We start from the raw sequence: 23,087 nt of genomic DNA on the forward strand, positions 1-23,087 counted from the left end.
AATAGACACAAAGAAAAAGTGGAACAGCAGTAGGATATTCAGTTCTTCAATCCTGCTCTGCCATTCAACACAATCAATCCTGATCTTGTATCTCAATAATATATTCATGTTCTCTTTGATGTCTTCTTTGCCTAAAAATCTATTTATCTCCTTCTTAGACATATTCAGCAAGCTGGCTTCCTTTGTAGACATTAACATAGGTCTACAACACTCTGACAAAAGAAATTTCTTCTCATCTTAGCCCTAAACATGCTCCTGTTTATATCAACAGTGCTGAGATGGTGAGGGTTAAGAACTTCAAGTTCCTGGAAGTAAACATTACCCATAGCATGTCTTGGTCCAACCAAATTGATGCCACTGCTAAGAAGACTCACCAGTGCCTCTAATTCTTCAGGAGACTGAAGAGATTTGGTATGTTCCCTTTGACCTTCACCAATTTTTATTGGTGCATCAAAGAAAGTATCCTGTCCGGATGTATCATAGCTTGGTAGGGCAACTGCTGTGCCCATGACCACAAGAAATTGCAGAGAGTCATGGACATGGTTCAACACATCACAGAAACCAGCCTCTCCTCCATGGACTCTGCCTATAATTCTTGCCGTCACAATACTTTAACAAGGTGGCATAATTGAAGACCCCATCCATCTTGGGGATTCTCTCTCTCCCTCCTCCCAAAAGTCAAAGGATTCAAAAGCTTGAAAGGGCATACCACCAGGTTCAAGGACAGCCTCTCTCCTATTGTTGTACTACAGTTAGAATGGACAATCAAAATCCCAATCTACATTGTTATGGCTTTGCATCTTACGGTCTACCTGCTCTACACATTCCCTATAACTATAACACTTTATGCTGCATTCTGTTATTGTTTTGCCTCAATGCATTACGGTAATGAAATGATCTGGAATGACTGTATGCACTGTATCCTAGTACAGTAATAAACTAATTTGACAACTTACCAAATGTCTTAGCCCTGCCGTGTAAGCTAAGCTATGATCCTGGTTTTAAATCTACATCTAGGGGTAGAATCTTCCCTACAGCCAGTCATCTGACCCTGTCACACTGGAGCTATATTCCACATCTGGAAGTGAGTCGCTTGATCACAAATCACAACAAGAAGCACAAATGAAAGAAAGGCCGACAGAAAGATCAATTATAAAGAAATGGATCTAAGAAAAAGTCTTTTCTGGCCTTTTACATGAGAAGAGTTGCTTTGCATCTACTGCATTGAATGTTCTCTGGGGTTAGCCTGCAGTAACATAACCTTGAAGCTCAATGACCTTCACCTCATACAGGAGAATGAGGAGGTGATAGACAAGAACTACAGGGAGATTGTCACCCCTAAGTTGCAGGAATTGGCATTTGGGTGACTGTTGGGAGTGGGAAAAGGAATAGGCGGTCAGTGCAGAGTACACCTGCGGCCATTCCACGTAATGATAAGTATACTGCTTTGGATACTGTTGGAGGGGGTCAACCTATTGGGGAGGAGACTCAGCAAACAGGTCTCTGACACTGAGTTTGGCTCCGTGACTCAGAAGGGAAGAGGGGAAAAGAGACAAGGCAGTGATTGGGGATTAATTGTTTAGGGGAACAAAAAGGAAGTTCTGTGGACAAGAACAAGATTCACGGAGATGGTTTGTTATCTCCCGGGTGCCAGGGTGAGGGACATCACATATCATGTCCACAGCGTTCCTAAGTAGGAGGGTGAGCAACCAGAGGTCATGGTCCATGTCAGTACCAATGACATGGGTAGGATGGGTGACGAGGTCCTGCAGTTCAGGGAATTAGGTGCTAAGTTAAATGGAAAGACCTTCGGGGTTCTGATCTCAGGATTGCTACCCGTGTGATGTGCTAGTGAGACCAAAAATAGGAAGATTATACAGCTTTAACATGCATCCAAGGACCTGGTGTAGGAGAAAGGGCTTCAGATTTTTGGATGATTGTTCTCTCTTCCAGGGAAGGAGCGACCAGTACAGAATGGGCAGTTTGCACCTGAACTGGAGAGGGACTAATATCCTAGTGGAAAGGTTTTCTAATGCTGCACGGTGGGGTTTACAGGATTAACCAGAGCAGACAGTGGAGTGGTTGTGGAGAAAGATGCTGTTAAACCTCCATACAAGGTCAGGAATGAAAAGGTTGAACATGGTGGGACAAATATTCTGAGCTGCATGTATTTCAATACAAGGAGTATTGTAGGAAAGATTGGATGAGCTTAGGGTATAGATCAGCATGTGGAATTATGACATTGTAGCCATTGGGGAGACTTGGTTGCACAAAGGACAGGACTGGCAGCTCAATGTTCAGGGATTCTGTTGTTTTAGATGTGATAGAGTGGGGGAGGATTAAAGGGGGAGGGTCGGCATTACTAGTCAGGGAAAATGTTATGGAAGTGATTAGTCAGGACAGACTGAAGAGCCCATCTAGTGAGGCTTTATGGGTAGAACTGAGGAAAAAGAAAGATATGACCATATCAAAGGGATTATATTATAGACCACCCAACAATCCACAGGATTTAGAGGAGTTAATTTGTAGAGAGATCGCAGACTGTTGCACGATACATAAGATTGTGATAGTAGGTGATAACTTTCCACATATTGATTAGAACTCCCATATTATAAAAGGGCTGGATGGGAAAGAGTTTGTCAAATGTTTTCAGTACATATAAGCCCCAAACAGAGAGAGTGCAATACTAGATTTCCATCTAGGGAATGAAACAGGGCAGGTTTATGTAGGAGAATACTTTGTGTCAAGTGATCATAATTCCATTAGTTTCAAGGAAATTGTGGAAAAGATAGGTCTGTTCTTCGGGTTGAGATTCTAAATTGGAGAAAGGTCAGTTTTGGTGGTATCAGAAGTGATCTGGCAAGTGTGGATTGGAATAGGTTGTTTTCTGGCAAAGACTTAGTAAATGGGAGGACTTCAAAAGTGAAATTTTGAGAGAACAGCATTTATATGTTCCTGTCAGAATAAAAGGCCCTGGTTAAGAGAAAGGAGGTGCATAGTAGGTATTGGCAAGCAGGCACAAATGAGGTACTTGAGGAGTACAAGAAATGCCAAGAGAACTCTTACGAAGGAAATCAGAAGGGCTAAAAGAAGGTATGAATATGAAGGAGAAGACAAGGATAGCAAGAGACAACATTGATCCTGTGGAAGATCAGAAAGGTAATCTATGCATGGAGCTAAAAGAGAAGGGAGAAATCTTTGAATGGATTTATTTGAATCTGTATTTACTTGGGAGATGGATACAGAGTCTATTGATATGAAGAAATGTAGCAATAAGGCCATGGACCCTACACAGATTAGAGGAAGAGGTCATGGCTCTCTTGAGGAAAATTAGTATGGATAAATCCCCAGGGCCTGACAAGGTATTCCCTTGGACCTTGTGGGAGGCTACTCCAGAAATTGCAGGCATCCTAGCAGAGATATTTAAAACGTCCTTAGCCACGGGTGAGGTGCCACAGGATTGTAAGAGAGCTAGTATTGTCTCTTAGTTTAAAAAAGACTCTAAGAATAAGCCAGAAAATTATAGGCCAGTAAGTCTGACATCAGCAGTGGGAAAGTTATCGGAAGGTATTCTAAGAAACTGGATATATAACTATTTGGATGGACAGAGACTGATTAGGGACAGTTAACTCGGCTTTATCTGCTGTAAGTCATGTCTAACTAATCTTATAGAGATTCTCAAGGAAGTTTTCAGGAAAACTGATGAAGGCAAGGCCATGGATGTGATATACATGGACTTTAGCAAGGTCTTTGACAAGATCCCACATGGTAGGTTGGTCAAGAAGGTTCAGTCACTTGGCATTCAAGATGAGATAGTAAATTGAATGAGACATCAGTTTTGCAGAGGAAGGCAGAGAGTGGTAGTAGATGGTTCATTCTCTGAAGGAGGTCTGTGACCAGTGGTGTGCCACAGGGATTTGACCATAAGTCCATAATACCATAAGGTATAGGAGAGGAATTAGGCCATTTGGCCCAAAGATTCTACTCTGCCATTTCTTCAGGGCTAATCTAGTTTTCCTCTCAACCCCAATCTCTTGTTTTTTTCCAAATCCCTTCATGCCCTGACCAATTAAGAACCTATCAACCTCTGCCTTAAATATATACATAAATACTTGGCCTCTACACCCACCTGTGACATATTTATTCTACAGATACACTACTCTCTGGCTGAAGAAATTCCTCCTAATCACCATTCTAAAAGGACACTCCTCTATTCTGAGACTGTATCCTCTGGACTTAGACTCTCCCATCATAGGAAACATCCTCTCCACATCCACTCTATCAAGGCCTTTCACCATTTCATTGGTTTCAATTAGGTCACACTTCATTCTTCTGAATTCTAGTGAATATACACCCATAGCCATCAAATACTCTTTATATGACAAGCCATTCAATCCTAGAATCATGAGCATTCCTTGAATCCTCTCCAGTTTCAGCACATCCTTTCTAAGATAATGGGCCCAAAACTGCTCACAATAGTCCTCATGAGGCCTCACCAGTGCTTTATAAAGTCTCAACATTACATCCTTGCTTTTATATTCTAGTCCTCTTGAAATCAATGCGAACATTGCATTTGCCTTCCTCACCACAGTCTCAATCTGCAAATTAACCTTTAGGGAATCTTGCACAAGGACTCCCAAGTCCCTTTGTGCCTCAGTTTTTTGTATTTTCTCTCCATTTATAAAACAGACAATCCTTTCATATCTTCCACCGAAGTGCATGACCGTACACTTCCCAACACTGTATTCCATTTGCCATTTCTTTGCCCACCCTCCTAACCTATCTAAGTCCTTCTGAAGCCTCTCTACTTCCTCAAAACTACTTGCCCCTCCACCTATCTTCATATTGTCTGCAAACTTTGCAACAAAGCCATCAATTCCATCATCCAAATTATATAATCATATTATATATAACGTAAAACGAATCAGTCCCAACAGAGACCCCCGAGGAATACCACTAGTCACTGGCAGCCAACCAGAAAAGGTTCCTTTTATTCACACTTTTTCCCTCCAGCTAATCAGCCACTGCTTCGTCCATGCTAGAATTTTTCTTGCAATAACATGGGCTCACAGCTTGTTAAGCAATCTCATGTATGGTACCATGTCAAAGGCCTTCTGAAAATCCAAGTTCACAACATCAACCAATTCTCCTATGTCTATCCTGCTTGTTATTTCTTGAAAGAATTCCAACAGATTTGTCCCTTAAAGGAACCACGCTGACTACGGCCTATTTTATCATGTGCCTCCAAGCATCCTGAGACCTCATCCTTAATAATCAACTCCAGCATCTTCCCAACTAATGGCCTATAGCTTCCATCCTTCTGCCACTCTCCCTTCTTGAAGAGTGGAGTGACATTTGCAATTTTACAGTCTTCCGGAACCTGTCTGGAGTCTAGCAATTCTTGAAAGATCGTTACTAATGCCTCCACAAAGCTTCACCACCTCCCCTTTCAGAACGCTGGTGTGTATACCTTCTGGTCCAGGTGACTTATCTACCTCCAGACCTTTCCACTTCCCAGGAATCTTCTCTCTAGTAATGGTAAGTTCACACATTTCAAGACCACTGACACCTGGAACTTCCATAAGTTTTTTATTCAGAGAGTGGTGAGTGTATGGAATGGGCTGCCAGCAATGGTGCTGGAGGCGGATACAATAAGGTCTTTTAAGAGACTTTTAGATAGGTACATGGAGATTAGTGAAATAGAGGGCTATAGGCAATCCTAGTAGTTTCTAAGGTAGGGACATGTTCGGCACAACTTTGTGGGCCAAAGGGCCTGTATTGTGTTGTAGGTTTTCTATGTTTCTATGTAATATTATTGGCTAGCTTACTTTCGTATCCATCTTTACCTTCTTAATGACTTTTTTTAGTTGCCTTCTGTTGGATTTTAAAAGCTTCCCAATCCTCTAACTTCCCACGAATCTTTGCTCTATTATATGCCCTCTCTTTGGCTTTTATGTTGGCTTTGAGTTCTCTTGTTAGCCACGGTTGTGTCATCTTTTCTTTAGAATACTTCTTCCTCTTTGGGATTATACATCCTGCGCCTTCCAAATTGCTTCCAGAAATTCCATTCATTGCTGCTCCTCCATCATCCCTGCCAGTGTTCTTTTCCAATCAATTCTGAACTCCTCTCTCACGCCTCTGTAATTCCCTTTACTCCACTGTAATATTGATACATCTGACTTCAGCTTCTCCTTCTCAAATATCAGGCTGAATTCAATCACATTAAGATCACTGTCCCCTAAGGTCTCTCTTACCTTAAGCTCTCAAATCAATTCCAGTCATTGCACAACACACAATCCCAGAATAGCTGAACCTCTAGTGGGCTCAACCGGAAGCTGCTCAAAAAAGCCATCTCATAGGTACTTTAGAAATTCCCTTTCCTGGAATCCAGCACCAACCTCATTTTCCCAATCCACCTGCATATTGAAATCCCCCATGACTATTGTAACATTGCCCTTTTGGCATGCATTTTCTATCTCCCATTGTAATTTGTAGAGCACATCCTTACTATTCTTTGGAGTCTGTATAGAACTCCCATTAGGGTATTTTTGCCCTTGCAGTTCCTTAGCTCTATCCACAATAATTCAACTCCTTCCAACCATATGTCACCTCTTTCTAATGATATGATTTCATTTTTTACCAACAGAGCAACGTGGCCCCCTCTACCTTCCTGCCTGTCCTTTGATACAACGTGTAACCTTAGACATAAAGCTCCCAGCTGTAATCTTCCTTCAGCCATGATTCAGTGATGCCTACGATATACCTGCCAATCTGCAACTGTGCTAAAGTTCATCTACCTTCCATATACTGTGCGCATTCAAATATAACACCTTCAGTCCTGTATTCACTCTTTTTGATTTTGTCTGCCTTTTACATTGCAACATCCTACTGACTGCAGTTTTGCACTGTCAACAGCGTCTCCTCAATACACATTACCTCCGTATGTAAACCAGCTTCCTCATCTTCAGCACCATCATCCACCTTTCCTATGATATTTTTTGCATTGAAATATAAGCAGTTCAGGACACTAGTCACACCATGCTCAACCTTTTCATTCCTAACTTTGTCTGAGGTCTGACCAGCTGAGGATTGGTGCTGGGTCTGTTTTTGTTTGTCATCTATGTTAATGATCTTTTCCGCTGAGGTTGGATGAGAATACAACTAGAGGTCATAGATTAAGGGAGAAAGGTTCAATACTTATGGGGAACATGAGGGGTAACTTTTTCACTCAGGTGCGGTGAGAATCTGCAACGAGCTGCCAGCACGTGGTGGATGCAGGGTTGATTTTACCATTTAAGAGAAATTTCAATAGGTACATGGATAAGATGGGTATGGGGGGTAATGGTCCAGGTGCAGGTCAATGGAACTGTGCAGATTAATCGTTCAGCGGAGACCAGACAGACCAAAGGGCCTGTATCTCTGCTGAATTGTTCCATGACTCAATGATGTTTTCCATCAGAAATCCCATATGTAACAGTTAGCTTTATATTATTTCTTACCAAACCCAAACCTTTGAGCAGCATAACAAGTTTAATTGTCATTCAACCATGCAGGATACAGCTATACCCATGAAGACAACCGAACAAAACACTTTTCCTCTGGGGTCAAGGAGTAAAACACAATAACAATAGTCATACCTAGCACAAGGCACATATAATGCATATAAAATAAAAGTGAATACACAATCACACAGAAGACTATAATATAGCCAAAGTCCCTGAGCCCCTAAATGTGTCAGCAAGAGCAAGCTCTCAGCAGTCTGCAATTGAACACAATCCACCTTATCTTCCACAGAGCGAACACACTGACTCTGATGCCTTTCTCCTGGGCAGCTGTAAACAGGCAACACCATGACGTGAAGTCTAGACCTCACTACAGCCAAGGTCATGCAGTCCCCCGCCTTCCATCCCACCAATAAACTAGGGAACCAGACTTGCAGCATTCAACATTACCAATGCCCAACAGAGTCCTGCGATCACAAGAAAAATGTTTAAGACAATTACTCCCTGTTGACTGTGCACTGCTTTCAAACACTGACTCCGACACCTCTCTGAAGCAGGCCACAACGCGGTCCACACCATGTCCAGCACCTCCGCCAACTACCAACTTGCTGATGAGGTGGACCTGCAGCATTTGAAGTTCTTAATGTCCAGTGGTGTCTTGTGATTGTAAAAAAAAGAATTCTTAAAAAGGCAGTAACATCTCTGGTTGGCCCCGGAGAGGCTGCAGCATCTGAGTGCGTCGCCATCTTACCAGAAGTTCTTAAAGGAATGTATTAGGAGAGGATGATTCCTTGGCATGTCTTTTGCCATTGCTTCTAACATTACTTAACAAAATCGCCCTGGGAAATCCCTAGGGATCATAATACAGCATTACTCCAGGAACAACCCTGTTCCTGCTGCTCAGATTTTACCCGCTAGGGATTATACAATTGAACCATGGATCACATTAGTGACTTCCTTTGTCTAAACAGCTTATTCCACATCAGGCTGTTACCATCTGAGACAGTGAAGATGGTGAGGTGGAAATTCCTGTGAGAAATTAAAACCAAAGCCTTAATTACACTTGATAAGTCATTAAAGAATGGTGGATTTCTAAGTCATATACTTAATTCTTTTCAAAACTCTTCAGAAAATTGTTCTTAACATAGAAAATTTAATTATCAGCCTTGCAAGATATAAACACTGTCTTGACAAATATTCTGCTATTCCCTTAATTTACATGCGCTGCTGAACTACACTCCACAAATCTACTTTTAGATCTAACAAGCCCTACCTAAATTGAAGATGGTCAGAGCTGAAAAGAGAAAGCCATTTTGTTGATAAACATCTGGGCGGGAGTCTAAAAATTTGCACCCAACTCCATAATTATATAAGAATCAAGATTTTCTTCTAAAATATGTTCATAAATATTTTATTAGATTTAATAAAAGTAATTTTATTCTCTTTTGTGGAACATTATCTGCTTTGTTGTAAATTCTTTCCAATGTGCATTTATATTTATTGTGAGTTTCCTAGACTTTCCTGCCGATCATCTGACGAAGTTATACTGTCCAATTGAGAGAACTCCCCAAGGAATATTACAGAGATTTCCCTGGCATATGATTATTTCGGGAATAATCTGAATGTAACTTCCAATGAAGTGTGAATGTTAGTCCGGTCCTGAAATCAATTAAAGCTTAATTGCCTCCTCCCTGGAGTTAGATAAATACACCAGGAAATATCTGTCTTCCTCTCTCTGTAACAAAGCACGATGTCTAGAATGTGACAGGCTCAAAACCAATGGGCTTTCCAATAGGTAATCTTACACTGAGAACTCGGCTCATTCTAGAGACCATTTGACCTTTCTCAACAGTACAAATATTTACTCTATCGCCATCTTAACTGTGAATGAATCCTAGATCTAACTATTTGGTAAATTATAATTCTCAAAATGTAAGAATAACTTTGCTTTAACAGTTGAGAACAATCATACATTAAATTGTCTCAGATCAAATGGAATACTATTTAAGAACTGAACAAAGACGTGAAGCTTGTGAGTTGCATTCAATAGCTTCTAATGTCAATATTCCTAAGGAATTAGTGAGATATGATAGTGTACCAGCATGAGACTATTAATAAGCAGAAGGTCTAATGCATTTTTTTACTTACTGGCATATGGCGAATTGGCAGCAGACCCATTGAGAAAACCAGGAGAACTTCCTAGGTTGGACATCCCTGCATTGCCATATCCATTCATACTCGTTGTCACAGAATTGTAGTTTGTCTGCTGTGGAGTGGAACTCGGCACATATCCATGAGGAGACACGCTGCTTGTGTTGCGAGTAAAACCTATATTGAATGAAGGACAATTTTGAACACATTTACTCATAGTCTCTCTTTCTCTTGTGCCTGCAATGGCCTGTGACCTAAATCTCCACATTCCCGTTGCCGATCACAAGAGCTCACTTCAAAGACCTAGCAGCTAAAACGCAAATGAATTGATAAATTAACTGGCCGATGCTTGATATATCACATCTGTTAATGTTTGTTAAAATAAAATTGTGCTCAATTAACTTTGCTGAGTTTTTTGATGAGGTAGCTGTGTGGGTTAATGAGGGCAACTCTGCTGATGAGGAGCTCCTGCTCTTATTTCTCATACCCTTGCAAAGAGCAAGTTTGAAGACAGGAACACCATAACTCACACTGAATTGAAAAGGATGATATCAAAGTTCCTAAACCACTGCAGCCCACTCCTAATCAATAGTCTTGCACCAAGTTAGCACAATGCTTAACAATACAGGCGACTAGGGTTCAATTCCCACCATTGCCTGTAAAGAGTCTGTACGTTCTCCTTGTGACCACATTGGTTTCCTCCTACAGTGCCAAGATATATAGGTTGGCAGGTTAACTGCTCACTGTATATTGTCTGGGTGGTGTGGCTCAAAGGGTGAAAAAGGCCCATTCCATGCAGTATCAGTAAATAAACGGCCACTGTGAGAAGGTATTGGAGAGCAGCAGTTTGCTTGTGTTCTCCCTCCTCTGTAAGAAGCAACATTTGTATAGAAGAAATAAAGTTGTAAACAACTGTGTAAAAAAGTACAGTTCCTCTCAGGCTCATTCCCTTAATCAGGAGTGGGAGAAATACGCTAAGAATTGTATTAAATAAACAATGTGCAATAAACTGGGAGATTAACAAATTACATTTATGTTACAATTCCAAAATCAGCTGTGTTTATTAAAGAAAGATAGGAAGGAAGCAACATTTCAGAGTTAATAGAGGTACAAGCTGTGAAGGAGTCTGGGGGAAGGGCAGCAAAGGTGTGCTTCCTGGGGATTTAGTTGCAAGGACGATTTTCCACCAGTCTGTGCTTTGTGCTTGAAATCCATCATTTGTTCATTTACATCACGGAAAATGTCAAGAGTGGAAGAGGTAGGGGGAAGAGCAGTTAAAATAAACCACAGTGTAGTCACATTGGGTAATTACAGAGTGATGGCAATACTTCAGAGGCAAGAAGGGAGTAATTTCTCAGTGCTTAGCTACAGCAGACGTGCGAAGTATCACTTAATATACCAGGTTAGGTACTGATCAATCTCCCCTTTGGTTTTCAGTGAATCTTGATTATTTCCCAATCTTCCATATCAACATTTCACAAGCATCCTGAAATCTGCCTTAGAATTTGTTCTCTATGTTGATCTCACAATTTTCTACAATCCAGTTATAACTCTGGTTTGATGATAATGGGAGAAAATTACAATAATTATTGTCTAAAACAAATATTTAATTCTGAATGAATTTTGAACTGGAAAATAATTTGTATTTTTCATTGAATTTACAGCACAGAAATAGGCCCTTCAGCCCATAATGCTCAGTGCTGACCTTTCCCCCATCTACACTAATCTTACTTGTTCACAAGTGGTCTGCATCCTCCTATGCCTTACCTATTCACATTCCTGTCTGAATGCCACTTAAACAGAGCACATATCTGACCACTACCTCCTCATGTTCCAAATATCAACCACACTCTGTGTACTCACAGACAAGAGCAAATCTGCAGATGCTGGAAATCCAAACACACACAAATGCTGGAGGAACTCAGCTGGTCAGACAGTGTCTATGGAAAAGAGTAAACAGTCGACATTTTGGGCCTCACTCTGTGTAAAAAAAACTTCCTTCCACTCACCTTAAGCTTAAGTCTTTTTGTTTTTGATACCCCTAGCATGGGGGAAAAAACATCCTGATTACCTCCTGGCTATCTATGCCCCTTATAATTGTATATTCCTCTATCAGATCACCCCTTCAGTACCTTCACTTCAGGGAAAGTAAGCCCAGTCTCACTAATCTTTTTCCATAAGTGAGATCCTCCAATCCTTTCCTATGTTAATTTCTCATCAAGCCAGAACCAATGATTTTGAATAATTAATCATTCCATTCTTGCTTTGTTAAGGAACCAGAAGCATGGACACTACCAAAATAACGAGCACCTACAAAGTCATCACAAATTGTCCTGCAAGGATTTTCCTAATTGCAACAGAGCTAAAGCCATAGGTTGAGCTAAGCTGTAGTGCTGCTCTTGTCTTATCTGTTTTTAGAATAAATAGACAAAGAAATTATGCAAGTACATGTCAGATTTATTGATCAAATGATGAGAGGTGAACCAGCCCCCGGAATTCTATTTTTTCTCTTTCCAAAGATGCTGCCTGACAAACTGAGTGTTCCCAGCATTTTCTGTTTCAGGGTTGTCGTATCAGTTTCTCTTTGAGATATTGTCGCATGCTTGAACTCTAATCCTCTACTGAGAACACAGTAGAAGAAGGAGGTCATCTCACAGAGGTGCACTTCAACTTTAATTAGGCAATCAATAGATCAATAGCTTTGTTTAACCACTGTTTTTCATTCACAATCCGCACGAACTCCTTTACAAGCTAAAATACAGAAATCAGGCTCAGGCTCTCTACCTGTTTTGGGCACGTTCGCCGGCTGTGAACTGAGACCCAGTGGCTTACCAGTATCTGTGCTTGGAGGGTTAAGTAGGTCTGGGATTCACTGTCACAGGGAATGATGAAAAGCCTTTGCTGTTAGCTTCTATGCTGATTTTAAAACTATATTTGAGAATGGATATCCTAGAGATTTTTTTTAAGAAACATAAACAGTGGTGGGGATATAGGGAACTCATAAAAATTGAATAGCAGAAGCCCAACACATTACATAGCATCCTCAAATTACAACAGGTCCCACTCCTGACAACTATTCATAACCCACAATGTTCAAAAGTAGAAAATAAATGACAGCAAATGAGACAGGATCACAGAAAGGAGAACAAACAGAGAAGATTGGCCATCAGTTAGCCTCACTGACTCTGCTCAGCACTCTGAGCTCTGCTTGGCTTGACTCAGCCCCTGATGGTTGGGGCTTAGTGGGGTGGGATGGGGAGAGAACCCATGCGGAAAAGTTTTAGTTCACTCCCACTCAGCAGAAGTTGCATGCAGCCTCACAGCAGCTCACCCATCTGTCTCTGAAACATTCAATAGGTCTGCAGGTCAGGCTCTCGTAAACTGGAGGGAAATTATACTGTGAGCACCAGTAAACGTGGGGAAAATAATCAGGAATCTAAAGAGATGTTAAACTTAATAACAACCCATAATTATTTACATGGTTCATTGGCACCATGATTAAGACCTTCAACAGAACTTCCAAAATTAACGTACATTTTCATAAAAGCTTGTAAAGCAGCTTTAGCAAGAAATTTACACCTAGAATTTATCAATACATAGTGCATTATGAAATGTTAACCACTAACAATATATAATGTCAACAAACATAAGTGTGTAATATTATGGAATGAAATTTGCACTATGCTTGATTTACAGTAATTCTTTGATTTAGGAATGATAAATGTATGAATTTTCACCCCAACACATATTTTGTTGAAACAAACATCAGAGGATGCCTTTTGCTCAGTCTTTTCCATTTCTGAAATTCTAATTCATAAAAGATTTTTCATGAATACATCGCTTTCACAGATTGAGGAATCCTGTATTACAAACAATGTATGCTGTTCATATGTATGCGAGTCGTATATTGTAATCACCGTGTGAAATAGATCATTTTAGTGATATATTCATTCAAAGGACGTGGGCTTCGTAGGCTAAGCCAGCCATTTAATTGCCCATTCCTCGCTTCCTTTGAGTTTATGAAGCACTGCAATACATGAGGTGTGGGTATAACCAAAATTACTGATAGCCTGTCCTGATCCCGCCTCATAGACATCTCACAAGGACACCACATAGCATAGTGGCTTTACTGTGACAGCGATCACCGATTGGGTTTGATTCTTGCCACTGTCTGTATGAAGTTTGTACATTCTGCCCATCACCACCTGGGCTTCCTTTGGGTGCTCCAGTTTCTTCCAAGGTTCCAAAGATATATGGTTAGATTTAGTGAGTTGCAGGCATGCTATGTTGGGCCCAGAAGCATGGAATCACTTACAGGCTGCCCCCAGCACAATCCTCAGATTATCCGGTGATTGACACAAAACTATACATTTCATTAAATGTTTTGATGTTTCAATGCACACGTGACAAACAAAGCAACCTTCAATATTTAACCACAGCCAGGAAAGTGCACCATGCCTCTACTTCCTCAAAGGCTAAAGAAACTTAACGTTGACCTTCACCAATTTTTAATGATGTACCGTAGAGAGCGTCCTATGCAACACCACATGGTATGGCAACTATTCTGTCCAATATTACCATACACTGCTCAGCCCATCATAGAAACCAGTCTCCAGACTCTGTCCATTTTGCTTGCTGCCTCAGTAAGCACAGAACATAGAACAATACAGTGCAGTGCAGGCCCTATGGCCCGCAAATTTTTCACCTACTCTAAGCTCAATCTAACCATTCCCTCCCATACAATCCTCTATTTTTCTTTCATTTAGGTACCTATTTAAGAGACTCTTAAATGTCCCTAATGTATCTGCCTCTACCACCACCCCTGGCCGCACGTTCTTTGTGTAAGAAACCTACTTCTGACATCTCCCCCTAAACTTTCCTCCAAACATCTCTAATTATGCCTATTTGTCTTAGACATTTCCACCCTGGGAAATAGTCTCTGGCTATCCACTCAGTCTATTCCTCTTATCATCTTATAGGGCCTCTGTCAAGTCACTTCTCATCCTCCTTCACTCTAATGAGGGAAACCCAAGCTCATTCAACCTTTCCTCATATGATATGCTCTTTAATCCAGGCAGAATCCTGATAAAACTCCTCTGCACACTCTCTAAAGCTTACACATCTTTCATATAGTGAGACAACCACTCCCAGTGCGGTTAAACCAGAGCTTTACAGAGCTGCAACATTAAAAGAGTCAAATAATCAAAGCAGCCTCTCCTCTGTCCTATCAGTCAGAAAATTCAAAAAACCTGAAAGCATGCATCGTCAGACTCAAGAACAGTTTCTACTGTTCTTATAAGACAATTGAACAGTCCCATAGTATGATAAGATGGACTCTTGACCTCACAATCTACCTCACAGCAGTCTTGCACTTTCTCTGTAAATAAGACACTTCATTCTCAATTCTGTTATTGGTTTCCCTTGTACTACCTCAATGCACTCCACTTAAATGGTCAGTATGGACATCATGCAAAACAAAGTCTTTCACTGTTCTTTCATACATGTGACAATAATAATCTAATTTACGAATTTTACTGATACTGTTAGGATACCCTTCATGTCCTCCAAAGTGTGCTATGTCACAATGTGTGTATATTGAAGGCTTATGTTAGAGAGCACTTTGAGTGATATATTGTGATGATGCACTATAACCATTCTACTGCATGTGTCTTAGGGCTTAGTTCATGGAACTGCTCATGTGTTACCTGCAAATTGTTATTTGGGAGTGATGTGATAGAGGTAAGGGCAAGATAGCAAGCTGTTCAACACCAAGAATAATTGCATTCCATGAGTTAAACCTTACCCTGATTGGCTGCTTGCGAAGATTCAGACACATTGACAGCCAACTGCCCACTGAAGGAATTGACACCCATCATCCCTGCGTGGACAGATGTGTTGCTGAGAGCTGGAAGTTGGTTGTGGTTCCGGGGAACACTGTACAGGGCCTCTGCAATGTCAGCTGCTCGCTTCAGGATGATTTCCTAGCAGGGATTTTAAAGAAAATGAAAGTTACGACTAAAAATCCAATAAAAATGTTGACTGTAATGATAAAGACATGTTTAAGGTAGTAATATAATGTGGCTTGAGAGAATATAAAAGTAGTTCTTTCTTATAAACACTTCTGCTTCTTTCTGTGTTTTGAGTCTAGTTTACGGAGGCCAGAGTGATTTTCAGCAACCCAATTCCCCTCCCAAACCTTCCCCAGGACAGGGGAGGAAGGCACAGAAGGATCTAAATATGGACAAACTGCCACCTTCCATTTTAATGAATCATATAAACAATTATTTCACCAGATGCATCACTTGGGACTCATTGGAACTTAAAGTGCACATACTATGCCCACCCCTGCCACTTCCCACATGAGAACACCAGTGATGAACTCTGTAAGTAGGTCCTCCATTCGATTCAACTGGACCCTTAAACAAGCACATTCATCTTCACTCCTCTGCCTCTTTTGCCTGGCTCCATTTTCCCATTATTCTGCACTTCTCTACTGTCCAAGAAGCACCCACTAACTCCTTCCTCAACACCTGGCCTCTCCTCTTTAATTTGCCTTGCTTCTCCACTGATGCAGTGTTTTGACCCGAAACATCAATGATTCTTTAACCTGCTGAGTTCCTCCAGCAAAGTTCTTTGTTGCTCCAGTTTCTTCCAGAGTCACTTGCATCTCCTGTGAGGCCACACTTTTTGCTTCCCATCACAAACCTTGCCTCCTACTTCCTACCAGGCTTGAAGTAACCACTGTGTTGAGAGAAACAGTCATTGCTTGGAAATTGCCTGTGAATGGGAAATTCCACAACATGAAGTGGCTGGGAGTGGAGTACAGAGAGATCTCCCTTGGCCTACTCCATCAGGCTGGAAATGTTGGACATTTTTTTCTTATTCAGCTCAGGAGCATTGGAGCTTGAAGAGGAAGCAACATTAAGGTTAGCTAACTCAGTGCAGGACTGGGAGTGGAATACAGAGAGCAGAATTCTCCCTCCAGCATCCAATTCTCAGTATCAGCTCTCACCTGCATAGCATCCAAGAGTGAAGCAGTTATTACCTGATTATTATGTGGCATGCCATAAAGTGCCTCCACCAAGTCTGCCGCCCTCTTCAGTATAACTTCCTGTAAAAATAAAAGAGATTTCTTTCTTAGATCCACAATAGATTATTTACATTCATTCATTTTAAGCAAATCCACATGATGCAAGTGAGTGGTATGGGGTAGTTAAGTGTGGGAAGGTAATGGGCTTTTCTTACTTTATGTGAATGGCTGACCCAAACTTACCAATCCAGCAGTGTTTGAGTTAGCTTAACTCACAGCATTGGCCGAAGCTGTCAACAGCTACCATTCATGAGCTTATATCAACAGGTGCTGTGAAAGATCCATCAGACATTGGAATAACGGATAACTTTATTTATTCCATCAGGACTACTAAGGCTGTTTATCGCTTAGAGGAGCACTGCTAAGATTAGTTAACTTAGCAAAAGGCTGGACTTTGGAACTTCTTGGCCATTCAGCTCATTGTTGACCTCTTTTACCCATCGGTGTTTGAATTCTAAGTTCAAGCCTTAATGAATGACTTCAACACAAAAGCTACAGTGGTGTCTCAGTCCATTTCTAAGTGACAACAAGGTTTTGGCTTGTGATATGCAGAAAGTCACTCCTATCTGTTCCCTACATATGTTACAGCTGGACCTTACAGCACAGAGCTGTGGCAATTTGCTACTGAATCCTTTTAGCAATGTACTTACTGTACTTTTCAGTTAAATACACAAGTGCTTTAATCATACTCTTCTTCATGCAGTATTATATGTGCCTTTTTTTTATTTGGAGCAAGAAGGCCGCGAGTGGAACAGCTAAGGATTTTTGCAGCGAAGGCATTTTTCTACTCGGGGTAAAAGAGAGACAAGAATGCGCAGGCGCATGACGTCAGCCAGTAGAGTGGGAAAAGTTTAAAAAGAAAACCACCATATCCAGCGGGCAGAGTTCGGAGCGGGCAACGGGGTGAGAGGCAGCAGAGTGGTAGGGCTTTGGCAGTAATGAGATGAGGTAGGTTTACTTGTGTTAATTGCAGAAAGGAAATAGTATGTGTGTGAGGCCAGTTTTCTGTGCTCAGTGCAGATGTGGGAGGTCCTGGAGTCGCCCAGCCTCTCGGTTGGCCATATCTGCACCCAGTGTGTCGGGCTGCAGCTCCCAAGGGACTGCGTTAGGGAACTGGAGATGCAGCTTGATGACCTTTGGCTGGTCAGGGAGAGCGAGAAGGTGATAGAGAGGAGTTATAGGCAGGTAATCACACCGGGGCCACGGGAGACAGACAAGTGGGTCACAGTCAGGAGGGGGAAGGGGAAGAGTCAGGTACTAGAGAGTACCCCAGTGGCTGCACCCCTTGACAATAAGTACTCCTGTTAGAGTACTGTTGGGGGGGGGACAGCCTTCCTGGGGGGAAGCAACAGTGGCCGTGCCTCCGGCACAGAGTCCGGCCCTATGGCTCAGAAGGGTAGGGAAAGGAAGAGGAAGGCAGTAGTGATAGGGGACTCTATAGTTAGGGGGTCAGACAGGCAATTCTGTGGACACAGGAAAGAAACTCGGATGGTAGTTTGCCTCCCAGGTGCCAGGGTCTGGGATGTTTCAGATCACGTCCAAGATATCCTGCAGTGGGAGGGAGAACAGCCAGAGGTCATGGTACATATTGGTACCAATGACATAGGTAGGAAAAGGGAAGAGTCCTGAAAAAAGTCTACAGGGAGTTAGGAAGGAAGTTGAGAAGCAGGACTGCAAAGGTAGTCATCTCGGGATTACTGCCTCTGCCATGCGACAGTGAGGATAGGAATAGAATGAGGTGGAGGATAAATGCATGCTGAGGGATTGGAGCAGGGGGCAGGAATTCATATTTCTAGATCATTGGGACTTCCTTAGGGACAGGTGTGACCTGTACAAAAAGGACGGTTTGCACTTGAATCCCAGGGGGACCAATATCCTGACAGGGAGGTTTGCTAAGGCCTCTGGGGAGAGCTTAAACTAGAATTGTTGGGGGTGGGAACTGAACTGAAGAGACTGGGGAAGAGGCAGTTGGCTCACAAATAGAGAAAGAGAGGATAGGCAGGTGATAGAGAAAGGATGCTCTCAGACCCAAGGTTTGAGATGTGTCTGTTTTTATGCAAGGAGTATTGTGAACAAAGCGGATGAGCTTGGAGTGTGGATCAGTACTTGGAGCTATGATGTTGTGGCCATTACAGAGACTTGAATGGCTCAGGGACAGGACTGGTTACTTCAAGTGCCAGGTTTTAGATGTTTCAGAAAGGACAGGGAGGGAGGCAAAAGAGGTGGGGGCGTGGCACTGTTGATCAGGGATAGCGTCACGGCTGCAGAAAAGATGGACACCATAGAGGGATTGTCTACGGAGTCTCTGTGGGTGGAGGTTAGGAACAGGAAGGGGTCAATAACTTTACTGGGTATTTTTTATAGACCACCCAATAATAACAGGGACATTGAGGAGCAGATAGGGAAATTGATCCTGTAAAGGTGTAATAATAACAGAGTTGTTGTAATGGGAGATTTTAATTTCCCAAATATTGATTGGCATCTCCCTAGAGCAAGGGGTTTAGATGGGGTAGAGTATGTTAGGTGTGTTCAGGAAGGTTTCTTGACACAATATGTAGATAAGCCTACAAGAGGAGAAATTGTACTTCATTTGGTTTTGAGAAATGAACCTGGTCAGGTGTCAGATCTCTCAGTGGGAGAGAATTTTGGAGATAGTGATCATAATTCTATCTCCTTTACAATAGCATTGGAGAGAGATAGGAACAGACAAGTTAGAAAAGCATTTAATTGGAGTAAGGGGAATTATGAGGCTATCAGGCAGGAACTTGGAAGCTTAAATTGGGTACAGTATGGAAGAAGTGTGGCAAATGTTCAGGGGATATTTGTGTGGAGTTCTGCATAGGTACGTTCCAATGAGACAGAGAAGTTATGGTAGGGTACAGGAACCGTGGTGTACAAAGGCTGTAATAAATCTAGTCAAGAAGAAAATAAAGCTTACAAAAGGTTCAGAGAGCTAGGTAATGTTAGAGATCTAGAAGATTATAAGGCTAACGGGAAGGAGCTTAAAAAGGAAATTAGGAGAGCCAGAAGGGGCCACGAAAAGGCCTTGGAGGGCAGGATTAAGGAAATCCTCAAGGCATTCTACAAGTATGCGAAGAGCAAGAGGATAAGTTGTGAAAGAATAGGACCTATCAAGTGTGACAGTGGAAACGTGTGTATGGAACTGGAGGAAATAGCAGAGGTACTTAATGAATACTTTACTTCAGTATTCACTATGGAAAAGGATTTTGGTGATTGTAGTGATGACTTGCAGCAGACTGAAAAGGTTGAGCATGTAGATATTAAGAAAGAGGATGTGCTGGAGCTTTTGGAAAGCATCAATTTGGATAAGTCACGGGGACCAGATGAGATGTACCCCGGGCTACTGTCGGTGGCAAGGGAGGAAATTGCTGAGCCTCTGGCGATGAACTTTGAATCATCAATGGGGACAAGAGAGGTTCCGGAGGATTGGAGGGTTGCAGATGTTGTTCCTTTATTCAAGAAAGGGAGTAGAGATAGCCCAGGAAATTATTGACCAGTGAGTCTTACTTCAGTGGCCGGTAAGTTGATGGAGAAGATCCTGAGAGGCAGGATTTATGAACATTTGGAGAGGCATAATATGATTAGGAATAGTCAGCATGGCTTTGTCAAGGGCAGGTCATGCCTTACTAGCCTGATTGAATTTTTTGAGGATGTGACTAAACACATTGATGAAGGAAGAGCAGTAGATGTAGTGTATATGGATTTCAGCAAGGAATTTGATAAGGTACCCCATGCAAGGCTTATTGAGAAAGCAAGGAGGGATAGGATCCAAGGGGATATTGCTTTGTGGATCCAGAACTGGCTTGCCCACAGAAGGCAAAGAGTGGTTGTAGATGGGTCATATTCTGCATGGAGGTGGGTAACCAGTAATGTGCCTCAGGGATCTGTTCTGGGACCCTTACTCTTCGTGATTTTTATAAATGACTTGGATGACGAAGTGAAGGGATGGGTTAGTAAGTTTGCTGATGACACATATGTTGGGGGTGTTGTGGATACTGTGGAGGGCAGTCAGAGGTTACAGCAAGACATTGATAAGATGCAAAACTGGGCTGAGAAGTGGCAGATGGAGTTCGACCCAGTTAAGTGTGAAGTGGTTCATTTTGATAAGTCAAATATGATGGCAGAATATAGTATTAATGGTAAGACTCCTGGCAGTGTGGAGAATCAGAGGGATCTTGGGGTCTGAGTCCATAGGATGCTCAAAGCAGCTGCGCAGGTTGACTCTGTGGTTAAGAAGGCATACGGTGTATTGGCTGTCATCAATCGTGGAATTGAATTTAGGAGCTGTGAGGTAATGTTGCAGCTATATAGGACCCTGGTCAGACCCCACTTGGAGTACTGTGCTCAGTTCTGGTTGCCTCACCAGAGGAAGGATGTGGAAGCCATAGAAAGGGTGCAAAGGAGATTTACAAGGATGTTGCCTGGATAGGGGAGCATGCCTTATGAAAACAGGTTGAGTGAGCTCGGCCTTTTCTCCTTGGAGCGATGGAGGATGACAGGTGAACTGATAGAGGTGTATAAGATGTTGAGAGGCATTGATCGTGTGGATAGTCAAAGGCTTTTTCCCAGGGCTGAAATGGTTGCCACAAGAGGACACAGTTTTAAGGTGCTGGGGAGTAGGTATGGAAGAGATGTCAGGAGTAAGTTTTTTATTCAGAGAGTGGTGAGTGCGTGGAATGGGCTGCCGGCAACGGTGCTGGAGGCGGATACAATAGGGTCTTTTAAGAGACTTTTAGATAGGTACGTGGAGCTTAGTGAAATAGAGGGCTATAGGTAAGCCTTGTAATTTCTACGGTCGGGACATGTTCGGCACAACTTTGTGAGCCTAAGGGCCTGTATTGTGCTGTACGTTTTCTATGTTTCTATGTTTGTAATTTCATTTTTGCATTTATTGCAAACATTTTCTGTAATTCATTTAATTTGCTGATATGTCCTTTCATTGTAAATGCTCTCACATATAGCCACTTGGTATATTCAGTGATTGACTTTTACAGATTTACAGCTGCCACATGGTCACATAAATAACACAAGCACATTAAGATCCCAATAAAAGTGAAGTAAGTGACCTCAATCAAGTTGCTGTTAGTTCAGGGAGAACTCCACTGAAGCAAAAGAAAACTCATTGAATTTTCTTATTTGACTTTTGGTTAAAATCCAGCAGAAACTCTTGATTTATTGAAATATTACATGCATGCATGCCAGAACAATAGAATCTGAAAGCATTATGAATAAAAGTACAATCAAATGCCTGCACTACATTCGCATATATCAGTTATCCAGCTCTGATGAAAAATTGAAATGTTTTTTTGCTGCATATAACTGATAGAACTTTACAGAACATTACAAATATTATCACTGACAAATTATGGGCCTTTAAAGTTTAAACTGAATACTCAACATTTTTTTAAAATACAAGACTGCACAACAAACACGAAATAAGAGCCTACCCTACTCCTGGCCTTATCTTCTCTTCTGTGCCAGATCCCCATGGCCCTCTATCCTCAGATATTTCAGAAATTTATCAACCTCTTCTTTAAATATCTCCAATGATCTAGCCATCACAATCCTTCTGGAAGAGAATTCTAGCGATTCAGCACCCTCGGTGAGAAGAAATTCCTATACACTTCAGTTTTATATTGTTGATACTTCATTTTATAATGATGTTCCTTAGTTTGAGTTTCTCCTAGTAACGGAACATTGAACATAGAAATCTCTAGCACATAACGAGCCCTTCAGCTCATAATGTTGTGTCGACCATGTAGTCTACTCTAGAAACAGCCGCGAATTTCCCAACTGCATAACTCTTTATTTTTCTGAGCTCTGTGTACCTAGCCAGGAGTCTCTTAAAAGACCCTATCGTATCCACCTCCAGCACAGTTGCCAGCAGTGCATTCCACGCATCCCCTACTCTCTGTGTGGAAAAACTTATCCCTGACATCCCCTCTGTACCTACTTCCAAACATCTTAAAACTATGACCCCTCTTGTTAGCCATTTCAGGCTATCCACACAATCAATGCCTCTGATCATCTTATACATCTCTGTCAGGTCACCTCTCATTCTCCATTGCTCCAAGGAGAAAAAGCAAAATTCAATCAACCCATTCTCATAAGGTGCACCCTCCAATCCAGGCAATATCCTTGTAAATCTCCTCTGCACTCTCTCTATAGTATCCACATCCTTCCTGTAATGAGGTGACCGGAACTGAGCACAGTACTCCAAGTGGGGTCTAACCAAAGTCTTATATAGCTGTAACATTACTTCACAGCTCCTGAACTCAATCCCATGGTTGATGAATGCCAATAGACCATATGCCTTCTTAACA

At 41.8% G+C, this 23,087-nt stretch overlaps 1 protein-coding gene across 5 annotated transcripts in view; it reads right to left on the reverse strand.

Moving 5' to 3' along the window:
- Positions 1–23,087, reverse strand: part of ebf1a (EBF transcription factor 1a) — a 484,706-nt gene that overhangs the window by 17,582 nt on the left and 444,037 nt on the right. For all 5 annotated transcript variants that reach the window (XM_073067891.1, XM_073067892.1, XM_073067893.1 and 2 more), the window contains 3 exons: positions 16,699–16,764; positions 15,457–15,634; positions 9,651–9,830 (listed from right to left, as the gene is read on the reverse strand). In XM_073067891.1, the coding sequence (XP_072923992.1) occupies positions 9,651–9,830; positions 15,457–15,634; positions 16,699–16,764 (424 nt within the window). The remainder of the gene's footprint in view (positions 1–9,650; positions 9,831–15,456; positions 15,635–16,698; positions 16,765–23,087) is intronic.

Source organism: Hemitrygon akajei, chromosome 15 (genome assembly GCF_048418815.1).
Source record: "Hemitrygon akajei chromosome 15, sHemAka1.3, whole genome shotgun sequence".
Lineage (NCBI taxonomy): Eukaryota > Metazoa > Chordata > Chondrichthyes > Myliobatiformes > Dasyatidae > Hemitrygon > Hemitrygon akajei.